Source organism: Carcharhinus amblyrhynchos, unplaced genomic scaffold (assembly GCF_965287045.1).
Source record: "Carcharhinus amblyrhynchos unplaced genomic scaffold, sCarAmb.v2.hapA scaffold_47, whole genome shotgun sequence".
In the NCBI taxonomy this organism is placed as follows: Eukaryota; Metazoa; Chordata; class Chondrichthyes; order Carcharhiniformes; family Carcharhinidae; genus Carcharhinus; species Carcharhinus amblyrhynchos.
Genome location: NW_027649788.1, coordinates 2,949,369 through 2,964,321, shown reverse-complemented (window position 1 = coordinate 2,964,321; position 14,953 = coordinate 2,949,369). Strand labels below are relative to the sequence as shown.

At 44.1% G+C, this 14,953-nt stretch overlaps 1 protein-coding gene across 1 annotated transcript; it reads right to left on the bottom strand.

The window, feature by feature from the left end:
* Positions 1-249: 249 nt before the first annotated feature.
* Positions 250-642, bottom strand: LOC145337374 (large ribosomal subunit protein eL42-like). Its single transcript, XM_080182166.1, is given in 1 exon segment — positions 250-642. A coding segment is annotated over 1 exon segment (321 nt). The 5' UTR covers positions 634-642; the 3' UTR covers positions 250-312.
* Positions 643-14,953: the final 14,311 nt, after the last annotated feature.

Below are 14,953 nucleotides of genomic sequence, written 5' to 3'. Positions count from 1 at the left end.
GAGGCAAGATTTTTCTGAACAGAGAGGGTGGTAAGTACCTGTATTTCACTGACGGAGGGGATGACAGAAGCAGATGTAATAGCAATGTTTACAAAAACATCTTGACAGATAGATACATGAATAAACAGGGAATAGGGGGATACAGGCTGCGTAGATGCAAAAGAAAATCATTAGTTTAGAAAAGTATCATTTGTCGGCACAGGCTTGACCGGACAAACGACATTTTCTTTTCGGGCCTCTCCCTGTGTGTTTTTTTTTAACTTTTGAGATGTTTTATTGTGAATTGGTTCTCCAACAAACAAAGAATGCAGCTTAGAACTGGATGACTTGGCCCTTCCTCTGCTTATCTCCTCCCAGCTCAAAGTGCTTGCATCTCTTCATGGCCAGCATTCTCTCTGACCCACAGTTGGGCTCCACACACTCCAATCTCAGCACAATCTTCTTTGTGGTCTTAGCCTTTTCCCCAAATTTAGGTTTTGTCAGTCCACCATAACCTCTCTGCTTTCTGTCATAACGTCTCTTACCCTGTGTGTATTAGGAATCCTTTCCCTTCTTGTACTGGGTAACCTTGTGGGGCTGGTGCCTCCGATTTTTTTTGCAATATGTCCTTCGGGTCTTTGGTACGTTGACCATTTTCCCAAACCGGGCAGTGAGCGGAAAAAAAGCTCGGGCCTTTCCCTGTTCCTCTTCAATTTCAAAACAATAGAGAGTCTTCAATCACACCCAGGATAGGATTATTTGCAGACATCCACCGAACTCCAGCCAACACAACCCTCCTCTCCTTCCTTCCTATGAACATGCAGGACATAGAACACGTGTCCTTTTAACTAAGGTTATGAGGTCATCGGGCCCAGAAACAAGGGACCATTCGGCCTGGGTATCATGTCTCACGGTGAAATAACACAGTTGCTGAGGCGACAGACAGGGCCGTGTGGTGGCACAGTTAATAGCACAGCAATCTCCCCGCATGAGGTCCTGGATTTAGTTGCTGTCGTGGGTGACTGTGTAGAGCTTGACATTCTCTCCGTGTTTGCATGTTTTTCCTCTGGGTGCTTAGAACAAAAACAAAACAAAGAACAACCCAACACGGGAAACAGGCCCTCCGGCCCAACGAGCCCTCGCCGCCATCGTAACAAAGCATTTTCCGACACCTACCTTGACCCGTGTGTATGCGTATGGTACCCCTATTGGAACCAGATTCAGGGGAGAATAGTTTAGGGACAATTTGTTACACCAATCAGCCTAAGAGCACATCTTTGGGGTGTGGGAGGAAACCGGAGCGCCCGGAGGAAACCCACACAACCACAGGGAGAATGTGCAAACTCCCACAGACACTGGCTCAAATCCATGTATCTGCACAGCTAGCAGTGATAGTCACTGAGCTGTTGTGGTGCCCATCTGCTGGTCCAGTTTTAAGCACACACAACGACGTGAAGTACTAGGCCACTCTCGAAACATCCAAGAGCAGCCCATGCACGACCCACCGTGTGCATGCCCCTCGTTAGACAACAAGGTGGACCGACACACCTGCGGATTAAAAGAGACAAAACATTAACATGCAGCATTAGATTTCCAGTATCGTCCCGAGGCTCTGACCCTTTTTAAAACCGTCTCCTATAACCCTCCATCCCTGTTTCACTCATGTGCCTATCTAAGTAAACCTTAAACAAGTCCAGCGTGCCTGCCTCCACCACCTTACTTGGTAGTGCATTCCATACCCCCACGACCCTCTGTGTGAAAAACCTCCCTCTAGTATCCAAATTATACCTCTCACCCTTAGCTCGTAACCCCTCGTGATATTTGCCGCCAATCTTGGAAAAAGCCTGCCACTGTTGACTCTATCGATACCCTTCATTATTTTATACACCTCTATCAGATCCCCCCTTAATCTCCGTCTTTCTAATGAGAAGAGACCCAGTTTATCCAATCTTTCCACATAACCCAGTCCTTCCATACCAGGCAGCATCCTGGTAAACCTCCTCTACACTCCCTCCAGGGTCTCCACGTCCTTCCGGTAGTAAGGTGACCAGAACTGGATGCAGTACTCCAAATGCGGTCTAACCAAAGTTCTGTACAACTGAAGCATTAGACACCAGCTCTTATACTCTATACCCCTTCCTATAAAGGCTAGCATTCCATAAGCTTTCTTCACAACCTTCTCCACCTGGGTTGCCACCTTCAGAGACTTGTGCATTTGCACTCCCAGGTCCCTCTGCATTTCTATAATCTTAATTGGTCTACCTTTTATCATGTAACTCCTCCCTGCATTATTCCTTCCAAAATGCATCACCTCACAGTTGTCAGGATTAAATCCCGTCTGCCATCTATCTGCTCAATATACCAGCCTATCTATATCCTGCTGTGTCACCTGACAGTCCTCCTTGCTATCCGCCAATCCTGCCATTTTGGTGTCATCTACAAACTTGCTGATCACACCATGTACGCCCTCTTCCAAGTCGTTTATATATATTACGAAGAGAGGAGATCCCAGTACTGAGCCCTGCGGCACACCACTGGTGACAGACCTCCAGCTAGAAAAGGACCCTTCCACTACTACTCTCTGTCTCCTGTTGCGTAGCCAGTTTTCAATCCATCTAGATACCTGTCCCTGTATCCCATGTGCCTTAACTTTTTCTACCAGCCTACCGTGAGGGACTTTGTCAAACGTCTTACTGAAATCCATATAGATGACACCAACGGCTCATCCATCGTCAACCGTTTTTGTCACCTCCTCAAAAAATTCTACCAGCTTCGTAAGGTGAGACCTCCCCTGAACAAAACCATGCTGCGTATCCCTAATCAGATCGCAACGCTCCAAATACTTATACATCCTATACCGAAGAATTTTTTCCAATAATTTTCCTGCCACCAATGTCAAACTCACTGGCCTACAATTACCAGGGTTATCCCTACTGCCCTTTTTAAACAGCAGTACCACATTCACTATCCTCCAGTCCTCTGGGACCTCACCTGTGTCTAAAGAAGACACAAAGATTTGCGTCACAGGCTCAGCAATTTCATCTCTCACCTCCCTCAGCAGCCTGGGATAAATGCCATCAGGCCCCGGAGTTTTATCAGTTTTTATGCTACCTAAAAACCCTAATACTTCCTCCCTCGTAATGGATATTTCCTTCAACTGGTCTACAGCTCCCTCCAAGACATTACAAGACACCAAGCCCGTCTCCTTTGAGAATTCCGACGCAAAGCATTCATTCAGGATCTCCCCCATTCCCTCAGCCTCAATGCATAATTCCCCTCCTTTGTCCCTAAGAGGACCAATTTGCCCTCTAACCACCCTCTTGTTCCTAATATAAGAGTAAAATGCCTTTGGATTTCCCTAAATCCTATCAGCCAAAGCCATTTCATGCCCCCTTTTCCCCCTTCTAACTCCCCTTTTGGTCTCCTCTCAAAAGCCAACGATGTGCACGTTCAGTCGATTGTCCATGCTAAATTGTCCCTTACTTTCTCAAGGTGACCAGATTAGATTGATTAGCCATGGGAAAGCATGGTTGGTGTGCCGAGGTAAAATTCTCTGTTCGAAAATCTTCATTAATCGAGGGATTGAGTTTAGGAGTCGGGAGGTAATGCTGCAACTTTATAAGACCCTTGTCAGGCCTCACTTGGAGTACTGTGCGCAGTTCTGGTCGCCTCACTACAGGAAAGCTATTGAAAGGGTACAGAGGAGATGTACAAGGATGTTGCCTGGATTGGGAGGCATGCCTTATGAAGATAGGTTGAGGGAGCTGGGACTCTTCTCCCTGGAGAGACGAAGGTTGAGAGGCGACCTGATACAGGTTTATAAAATGTTGAGAGGAATAGATAGGGTGAATTCTCAGAGGCTATTTCCCCGGGTTGAAATGGTCGCTACGAGAGGACACAGATTTAAGGTGCGGGGAGGCAAGTACAGAAGTGATGTTAAGGGTAAGTTTTTCACTCAGAGGGTGGTGAGTGAATGGAATCGGCTGCCGTCAGTGGTGGTGGAGGCGAACTCGCTGGGGTCTTTTAAAAGACTTCTGGATGAGTATATGGGATTTAGTGGGATTGGGGGTTGTAGATAGGTCTATGGATTGGTAGGTGTTGATGTGATCGGCGCAACTCGTGGGCCGAAGGGCCTGTTTGTGCTGTAGTGTTCTATGTTCTAAACCAATATACTCAACATCGTTTGGCATTAACTGACAGCATCACACCAGTTCCATCCTTCCTGGATTACACACTATATGATCTCACTGGTTCAATCCACCACAGGTTACATGCAGTCTGATCTCACTGGCTCCATCCACACCAGTTTACATACTGTATGATCTCACTGGCTCCATCCTCCCAGGATTACACAGTCTAGATCATTGGCTCAATTCGACCTGGGCCATACACTGTTTGATATCACAGACTCTATCCTCCTCAGGATAATGCAATGTCTGGCTCCAAATTCCCTGGGTTACATACTATCTAATCTTACTGGCTCTATCCACACTGGTTTACACACTGACTACTTCAATCCTCCAGGGACCTGCTCGTGGGAAAGGAGGTTCATTGGACTTTTGGCCTTGTTCTGTCTCCAAAAATAAGAACATCCATTTATGATTAACCGTGGATTGCAGGTTGAACTATTTAAACTGAACTGCAATGAACGGTTACGTTTTCGGCTGCACTGCCATGATTCTGTTGAAAACTGGTTTAATTGTTATATTCAAATTGTATAATAAAGGAAAGGAAATAACTGTGCCCTGACGAAAGGGAGCGGGAATGGAAATATCAGCATTGCTGTCTGAGAAAGCCAGCACAGATTTGATTAGCTGAGTGGCCGCTTATTATTTCCCCCCCGGAAACATTCCAATATTGGAAATTTGGAAAATTGGAAAATATTGCCTAACTAATACTGCGAAACCATAATGGATCTGTTCGAAAAACTAAAAATTATAATAGTGCTCACAATTTTCTAGCTCCCCAAGGTATGCTATTTTTTCTGATTCTGAGAAAATGGGTAGTGTTATGGATCCAATAGTACCCTGGGTAAAGATCAACTACACATCATCATCATACAGATATCTTTCAATCGAGCAGTGCAATTGTCTTTACTCTGTTCTCTGGTACAAAGCTGAATCTGAATTGCAAGAAGTATTTTGTTTATTTTGAACTGTTTTCACATATTAGTGATATTTTCAGAAAAAAAACATGTTATTCCTGTATGTGGTACCAGGGATATTACATCTGTTTCTCTTCAATTTGATGCTCAGAGGACCCTGTATAGAAATCAAGTCCTGTGGGCAGTTATGGTTGTGTAACCTTAGGTTAGTTTTTAAGTAATCTGATTCTTATCAAAATGCTAAAAAAAATCAGGAGGCAACGATTACCAGTCAAAAGCAAAAATAATGCAGATAATGGAAAACATGAAATAAGAATACAGAATATTGTAAATACTGACAGCAGGTCAGGCAGCATCTGTAAGGAGGGAACAAAATGAATTTTGATGAAAAATCATCAACCTGAAACATTAACTGTTAACTGTCCAAAGAAGCTGCTTCACCTGCTCAACACTTTTTTATTGCAAAGATCAATGTTTATTTGCTGGGTTCAGGCACAATCAGAAACAGTACACTGAGATATCAGAGTTCAGAGAGAGATGCCTTTGAACTTGGATCACTATCTGTTCTCGTCTGTCTTATATTAACTCTGTGATAAAATAATAGTTTTGAACATTGCTTTTTTCGTCTCAGGAGCCAGATTCCTGTGCCTTGAATTTGGATAACTTCCATCATTGGTTATTTTCCAATTGGCAGGAGATCACTGATTATAGTCTCCTTGATTAATCCTTAGTTAATGTTTAGCTGCCTGGGCTGAACTAGAATGTTCGCATCAATGAACTAGTTGAAAAAGTATAGAAATCTAATGGAATTAGAAAATGCTGGAAATATTCAAGTCAGCAATTTGCAACGTCTGCAGCATTTTGCAATTGTGTTCTTTCTTGGTTCCACTTCCTGGAACTGAACTAGAAAATAGGTTATGCGAATAAGGGGCATGTTTTTGTTCCCAGTTTGTTCATTTTCAGTCTGTTAACGTTTCTCCCACTATTATGCAATCTTTTTCTTCACAGCCTGTCACTGGATTCAAATTGGGCAGCACGGTAGCACAGTGGTTAGCACTGCTGCTGCACAGCTCTAGGGACCTGGGTTCGAATCCTGGCTTGGGACACTGTCTGTGTGGAGATTGCACATTCTCCCTGTGTCTGCGTGGGTTTCCTCAGGGTTCTCCAGTTTCCTCCCACAGTCCAAAGATGTACGGGCTAGGTTGGTTGGCCATTCTAAATTGTCCCTTAGTGTCCCCTGTGATGCATAGGTTAGAGAGACTGAGTTCGGAGAGTGTGTAATTCGGGGGCATGGAGCCAGTGAGATCAGATGGTGTGTAACCTGAAGGGTAAATATGTAGGGATATGGGGATAGGCCTGGGTGGGGTTCTGGTTGGTGCTGAATGGCCAGGAACCCTGTGAAGATCGACATTGTTCAATTGAGTTGCATGTTGATCCATTTGATTTGGGCAGCTGGGCAACATCCACTTTTTTTATTATTATTAATTCATGAGATGTAGTGCTTGCTGCCTTAGCCAGCATTTATTGTCCAATTCCATGAGATGGCGGTGGTGATCTTCCTTTTTGAACTGCTACAGTCCATGTAATATATGTAAACACACTGTGTTGTTTGGGAAACAGTTCCAGGATTCCTCTCTAATGGCAATGAAGGAATGGCAATGTATTTCCCGATCAGTATGTTGAGTGACTTCGAGGAAAATTTCCAGGCGGTGATTTTCCCATGTGTCAACTGCCTTTTTCTTTCTAGATGACAGTGGTTGTGGGTTTGGAATTTGCTACTTCAGAAGGCTTGATTGGTGCGAGGTTTAAAGACTCGTTGACCGTAGGGCGGTCCGGTCTCCTGCGGTCTCCTACCAGTGTCCTCAGCTACCAATGCGCATTGATGATGGAGGGAGTGGATATTTTTTGATGAGATGCCAATCAAATGGGTTACTATGTCGTGGACGGCATAACGTGAGCATTGTTGAAGCTGTACTCATCCTGAAAGAAATAACAGAGTACTCCATCAAATGCCCGATTCCTTGGTTTTCGAAAGTCAGGAGATGAGATTTTGCCATCAGTTATTTCTAATCATGGGATCTGAGCATCGTTGGCTGGGCCAGCATTTATTGTTCCTCTCCCATTTCCATTGAACTGAATGGCTTGTTAGGTTATTTCAGAAGGCATTTTCAGAGACAACAATATTGTTTTTAGTCTGAGGTTACATAAAGGCCAGCCCAGGCAAGGATCATAGATTTACTTGAGTAAAGGACATCAGTGAACCAGATGGGTTTTCACAACAATTGACAACGGTTTCATAGGGTTTGAACACAGGTCTTCAGTTCAACAGCCTGGCCCTATGTCTTTGGATTATTGCACTGATGACAATACGACTGTATACTACCTCCCCTCCCATCTGACTTGCTGTTGGAGCAATCGTATGCATATGAGTAATCCAGTTCAGTTTCAGGCCAACAGTAAACCCCAGGGTGTCGGTAACGGACAATTCAGCGATGGTAATGCAATTGAATATCAAAGGAGGAATGATCAGATTTTCTCTTATTGGAGATAGTCATTGCCTGACACTTGTGTGGCGCTAACACTACTTGTCATTTGTCAACCCAAAAGTGGATATTGTCTATTTTTTTCTACATTTGAACATGGTCGACTTCAGTATCTGTGGGTTTGCGAATGGTGTTGTGCATTGTTCAATTATTAGTGAATGTCCCCACTTGGAAGAATAGCTAAAGGCGGGTAGGCCTCAGAAACGCACATGAAAAACTCCAGCTGTAGTGCCATGGAACGGAGATGGCTGACCTCCAACAATTACATGTGCTCGCAAAAACAGAGGTCCTGAGGGTGTTGGCATGTGATCCCAATGAGGAAGGAACGAGTTTACAGAGGAGTGTTTTGGAGGTTTCCTCTGCAGTCCTGAGGAGGTGATGCTTTTAGCCAAGGGTTCTATCAAGAAATACATCTGGGTGAACAAGTTTGGGGCCTTGATACTGTTGTGACCACCAGGGTGATATCCAATTCCATCTTGGCGCTGGTAGCGTGAAGGTGAAATATATTGTTGACTGCTTTCCTGGGTTCCTATATGTGAAGACATGTCTCGTGACTGGCAGGCAGCTCTTCAATATCTAAGCCTGCACGCTAATGTAGATGATGACATCTGTGTCGATAAATCTACCAGGACCAAGTTGAAAGTGGTAATGTGACGTACAAGTGAAGATGTGTGGGGTAAATCCGAGGTAAATATTCTGTGAAGGATCTGGTTTTGTCACCCAGAAGTACCGTGAAACATCTGGACAGCAATTCAATGGTTGAGGAAAGAAAAAAACTCTTGACTGTGACAAACAGATTTAACCTGCCAGGATGGACAGCAGCGTTCAGTAAAGGAAAAGAATTGTATCCCCGACTTCCAGTTCTTTTGAAAGCCGTTTTTCAGCCAATGTGAGTGTTATTAGGAGCTGAGCACCAATTGCTAATTCTTCCTTGTTTAAAGTCTGCTCCATCCACACTGATGAGAACCTTTCACTGGGGTCAAGACAGCACACTGATGAGAAGGACCTTCCTATTGGCTGGGAGCAGGTGATTGATAGCCGCTACAACAAATGGGGAGAGGGTGTAGATTGCAGCCCCGCCCTCTTCATTGTCCAGGCAGCGGCGCGCTCGGGTTGTAACCGTCTGTGCGCGAGACGGACAGTACGGAAGGAACTCCAAGACTCGCGCACTGCGCAGGCCCTTTGTCTGTGAGCGGGGGGCGTTGGAGGGCGGACGAAGAAGCAGTTCTCCGTATGCGCATGCGCCATGCTCTTTGAGCGCGTGCAGTTTTACCTCACAGACAACGACGCGCAGTCGCAGAGTTGCTTCTTTCCAGAAGTTTCGGCGGTAGAAAGTCCGGGTGAGAAAGCGATGCAAATATTTATACTCGGTTCTGAGCAGGGAGGATTTTCAGCTTTTTTAATCGTGTTTAAGAAGCGGCCTGGTTCCTGGACCAATTCTGGGGAGAAAATGGCGAATTCCGACTTTCCCAGAAAGCAAAGAGAGTGAAGATGGAGATAGTGAAATCAGAGAGAGTAATCCCAGGGAGATAGAGATAGTGAAATCAGAGAGAGTAATCCCAGGGAGATAGAGATAGTGAGATCAGAGAGAGTAATCCCAGGGAGATAGAGATAGTGAGATCAGAGAGAGTAATCCCAGGGAGATAGAGATAGTGAGATCAGAGAGAGTAATCCCAGGGAGATAGAGATAGTGAAATCAGAGAGAGTAATCCCAGGGAGATAGAGATAGTGAAATCAGAGAGAGTAATCCCAGGGAGATAGAGATAGTGAGATCAGAGAGTGTAATCCCAGGGAGATAGAGATAGTGAGATCAGAGAGTGTAATCCCAGGGAGATAGAGATAGTGAGATCAGAGAGAGTAATCCCAGGGAGATAGAGATAGTGAGATCAGACAGTGTAATCCCAGGGAGATAGAGATAGTGAGATCAGAGAGAGTAATCCCAGGGAGATAGAGATAGTGAGATCAGAGAGAGTAATACCAGGGAGATAGAGATAGTGAGATCAGACAGTGTAATCCCAGGGAGATAGAGATAGTGAAATCAGAGAGAGTAATCCCAGGGAGATAGAGATAGTGAGATCAGAGAGAGTAATCCCAGGGAGATAGAGATAGTGAAATCAGAGAGAGTAATCCCAGGGAGATAGAGATAGTGAAATCAGAGAGTGTAATCCCAGGGAGATAGAGATAGTGAGATCAGAGAGTGTAATCCCAGGGAGAGAGAGATAGTGAGATCAGAGAGAGTAATCCCAGGGAGATAGAGATAGTGAGATCAGAGAGAGTAATCCCAGGGAGATAGAGATAGTGAGATCAGAGAGAGTAATCCCAGGGAGATAGAGATAGTGAGATCAGAGAGTGTAATCCCAGGGAGATAGAGATAGTGAAATCAGAGAGTGTAATCCCAGGGAGATCGAGATAGTGAGATCAGAGAGTGTAATCCCAGGGAGACAGAGATAGTGAAATCAGAGAGAGTAATCCCAGGGAGATAGAGATAGTGAAATCAGAGAGTGTAATCCCAGGGAGATAGAGATAGTGAGATCAGAGAGTGTAATCCCAGGGAGATAGAGATAGTGAAATCAGAGAGAGTAATCCCAGGGAGATAGAGATAGTGAAATCAGAGAGAGTAATCCCAGGGAGATAGAGATAGTGAGATCAGAGAGAGTAATCCCAGGGAGATAGAGATAGTGAGATCAGAGAGTGTAATCCCAGGGAGATAGAGATAGTGAGATCAGACAGTGTAATCCCAGGGAGATAGAGATAGTGAGATCAGAGAGAGTAATCCCAGGGAGATAGAGATAGTGAAATCAGAGAGAGTAATCCCAGTGAGATAGAGATAGTGAAATCAGAGAGAGTAATCCCAGGGAGATAGAGATAGTGAAATCAGAGAGAGTAATCCCAGGGAGATAGAGATAGTGAGATCAGAGAGTGTAATCCCAGGGAGATAGAGATAGTGAGATCAGAGAGAGTAATCCCAGGGAGATAGAGATGGTGAGATCAGAGAGTGTAATCCCATGGAGATAGAGATAGTGAGATCAGAGAGAGTAATCCCAGGGAGATAGAGATAGTCAGATCAGAGAGAGTAATCCCAGGGAGATAGAGATAGTGAAATCAGAGAGTGTAATCCCAGGGAGATAGAGATAGTGAAATCAGAGAGAGTAATCCCAGGGAGATAGAGATAGTGAAATCAGAGAGAGTAATCCCAGGGAGATGGAGATAGTGAGATCAGACAGTGTAATCCCAGGGAGATCGAGATAGTGAGATCAGAGAGTGTAATCCCAGGGAGATAGAGATAGTGAGATGAGAGAGAGTAATCCCAGGGAGATAGAGATAGTGAGATCAGAGAGTGTAATCCCAGGGAGACAGAGATAGTGAGATCAGAGAGTGTAATCCCAGGGAGATAGAGATAGTGAGATCAGAGAGTGTAATCCCAGGGAGATAGAGATAGTGAAATCAGAGAGTGTAATCCCAGGGAGATCGAGATAGTGAGATCAGACAGTGTAATCCCAGGGAGATAGAGATAGTGAAATCAGATAATGTGTAATGGGGGGAGGGTAGGACTGGAGGCAGTGAGATCTGTCTGTAAACACAAGAGGATGGTACCAATATGAACAGACAGTGTCCAATCCGGGCAGGATGGAGACATGGCGATCAGACAGTGTGTAAACTGGTGAAAACGGAGGCAGCGAGTTCAGACAGTGCGTAACCCGCGAAGGATGGAAACTGAGTTCGGGGGCATGGAGCCAGTGAGATCAGACGGTGTGTAACCCGGAGGGGATGGCCGCAGTGTGTAGCCTGGGGAGGATGGAGGGTGATGCTAACGGGTAAGGCCATAAGAACATAAGAAATAGGAGCAGGAGTAGGCCATGTAGCCCTTCGATTCAAACCCAGGTCCCTGGAGCTGTGAAGCAGCAGTGCTAACCACTGTGCTACTGTGCAGCCCAATTTGAATCCAGTGACAGGCTGTGAAGAAAAAGATTGCATAATAGTGGGAGAAACGGTAACAGACTGAAAATGAACAAACTGGGGAAAAAAATGCCCCTTATTTGCATAACCTATTTTTTTAATTCAAATCCAGGAAGTGGAAACAAGAAAGAACACAAATGCCAAATGCTGCAGACGTTGCAAATTGCTGACTTGAATATTTCCAGCATTTTCTAATTCCATTAGATTTCTATACTTTTTCAACTAGTTCATTGATGCAAACATTCTAGTGCAGCCCAGACAGCTAAACATTAACTAAGGATTAATCAAGGAGACTATGGTCAGTGACCTCCTGCCAATTGGAAAATAACCAATGATGGAAGTTATCCAAATTCAAGGCAGAGGAATCTGGCTCCTGAGACGAAAAAAGCAATGTTCAAAACTATTATTTTATCACAGAGTTAATATGAGACAGACGAGAACAGATAGTGATCCAAGTTCAAAGGCATCTCTCTCTGAACTCTGATATCTCAGTGTACTGTTTCTGATTGTGCCTGAACCCAACAAATAAACATTGATCTTTGCAATAAAAAAATGTTGAGTAGGTCAAGCAGCTTCTTTGGACAGTTAACAGTTAATATTCAGGTTGATGATTTTTCATCAAAATTCATTTTGTTCCCTCCTTACAGATGCTGCCTGACCTGCTGTCAGTATATACAATATTCTGTATTCTTATTTCATGTTTTCCATTATCTGCATTATTTTCGCTTTTGACTGGTAATTGTTGCCTCCTGATTTTTTTTTTTGCATTTTGATAAGAATCAGATTACTTAAAAACTAACCTAAGGTTACACAACCATAACTGCCCACAGGATTTGATTTCTATACAGGGTCCTCTGAGCATCAAATTGAAGAGAAACAGATGTAATATCCCTGGTACCACATACAGGAATAACATGTTTTTTTTCTGAAAATATCACTAATATGTGAAAACAGTTCAAAATAAACAAAATACTTCTTGCAATTCAGATTCAGCTTTGTACCAGAGAACAGAGTAAAGACAATTGCACTGCTCGATTGAAAGATATCTGTATGATGATGATGTGTAGTTGATCTTTACCCAGGGTACTATCGGATCCATAACACTACCCATTTTCTCAGAATCAGAAAAAATAGCATACCTTGGGGAGCTAGAAAATTGTGAGCACTATTATAATTTTTAGTTTTTCGAACAGATCCATTATGGTTTCGCAGTATTAGTTAGGCAATATTTTCCAATTTTCCAAATTTCCAATATTGGAATGTTTCCAGGTGGAAAATAATAAGCGGCCACTCAGCTAATCAAATCTGTGCTGGCTTTCTCAGACAGCAATGCTGATATTTCCATTCCCGCTCCCTTTCATCATGGCACAGTTATTTCCTTTCCTTTATTATACAATTTGAAAATAACAATTAAACCAGTTTTCAACAGGATCATGGCAGTGCAGTCAAAAACCTAACCGCTCATTGCAGTTCAGTTTAAATAGTTCAACCTGCAATCCACGGTTAATCATAAATGGATGTTCTTATTTTTGGAGGCAGAACAAGGCCAAAAGTCCAATGAACCTCCTTTCCCAAGAGCAGGTCCATGGAGGATTGAAGTAGTCAGTGTATAAACCAGTGTGGATAGAGCCAGTAAGATTAGATAGTATGTAACCCAGGGAATTTGGAGCCAGACATTGCATATCCTGAGGAGGATAGAGTCTGTGATATCAAACAGTGTATGGCCCAGGTCGAATTGAGCCAATGATCTAGACTGTGTAATCCTGGGAGGATGGAGCCAGTGAGATCATACAGTATGTAAACTGGTGTGGATGGAGCCAGTGAGATCAGACTGCATGTAACCTGTGGTGGATTGAACCAGTGAGATCATATAGTGTGTAATCCAGGAAGGATGGAACTGGTGTGATGCTGTCAGTTAATGCCAAACGATGTTGAGTATATTGGTTTAGAACATAGAACACTACAGCACAAACAGGCCCTTCGGCCCACGAGTTGCGCCGATCACATCAACACCTACCAATCCATAGACCTATCTACAACCCCCAATCCCACTAAATCCCATATACTCATCCAGAAGTCTTTTAAAAGACCCCAGCGAGTTCGCCTCCACCACCACTGACGGCAGCCGATTCCATTCACTCACCACCCTCTGAGTGAAAAACTTACCCTTAACATCACTTCTGTACTTGCCTCCCCGCACCTTAAATCTGTGTCCTCTTGTAGCGACCATTTCAACCGGGGAAATAGCCTCTGGGAATCCACCCTATCTATTCCTCTCAACATTTTATAAACCTGTATCAGGTCGCCTCTCAACCTTCGTCTCTCCAGGGAGAAGAGTCCCAGCTCCCTCAACCTATCTTCATAAGGCATGCCTCCCAATCCAGGCAACATCCTTGTAAATCTCCTCTGTACCCTTTCAATAGCTTCTACGTCCTTCCTATAGTGAGGCGACCAGAACTGCACACAGTACTCCAAATGAGGCCTGACAAGGGTCTTATAAAGTTGCAGCATTACCTCCCGACTCCTAAACTCAATCCCTCGATTAATGAAGATTTTCTAACAGAGAATTTTACCTCGGCACACCAACCATGCTTTCCCATGGCTAATCAATCTAACCTGGTCACCTTGAGAAAGTAAGGGACAATTTAGCATGGACAATCGACTGAACGTGCACATCGTTGGCTTTTGAGAGGAGACCAAAAGGGGAGTTAGAAGGAGGAAAAGGGGGCATGAAAAGGCTTTGGCTGGTAGGATTTAGGGAAACCCAAAGGCATTTTACTCATATTAGGAACAAGAGGTTCGAGGGAAAATTGGTCCTCTTAGGGACAAAGGAGGGGAACTATGCATTGAGTCTGAGGGAATGGGGGAGATCCTGAATGAATGCTTTGCGTCGGAATTCTCAAAGGAGACGGGCTTGGTGTCTTGTAATGTCTTGGAGGGAGCTGTAGACCAGTTGAAGGAAATATCCATTACGAGGGAGGAAGTATTAGGGTTTTTAGGTAGCATAAAAACTGATAAAACTCCGGGGCCTGATGGCATTTATCCCAGGCTGCTGAGGGAGGTGAGAGATGAAATTGCTGAGCCTCTGACGCAAATCTTTGTGTCTTCTTTAGACACAGGTGAGGTCCCAGAGGACTGGAGGATAGCGAATGTGGTACCGCTGTTTAAAAAGGGCAGTAGGGATAACTCTGGTAATCATAGGCCAGTGAGTTTGACATTGGTGGTAGGAAAATTATTGGAAAAAATTCTTCGGTATAGGATGTATAAGTATTTGGAGCGTTGCGATCTGATTAGGGATACGCAGCATGGTTTTGTTCAGGGGAGGTCTCACCTTACGAAGCTGGTAGAATTTTTTGAGGAGGTGACAAAA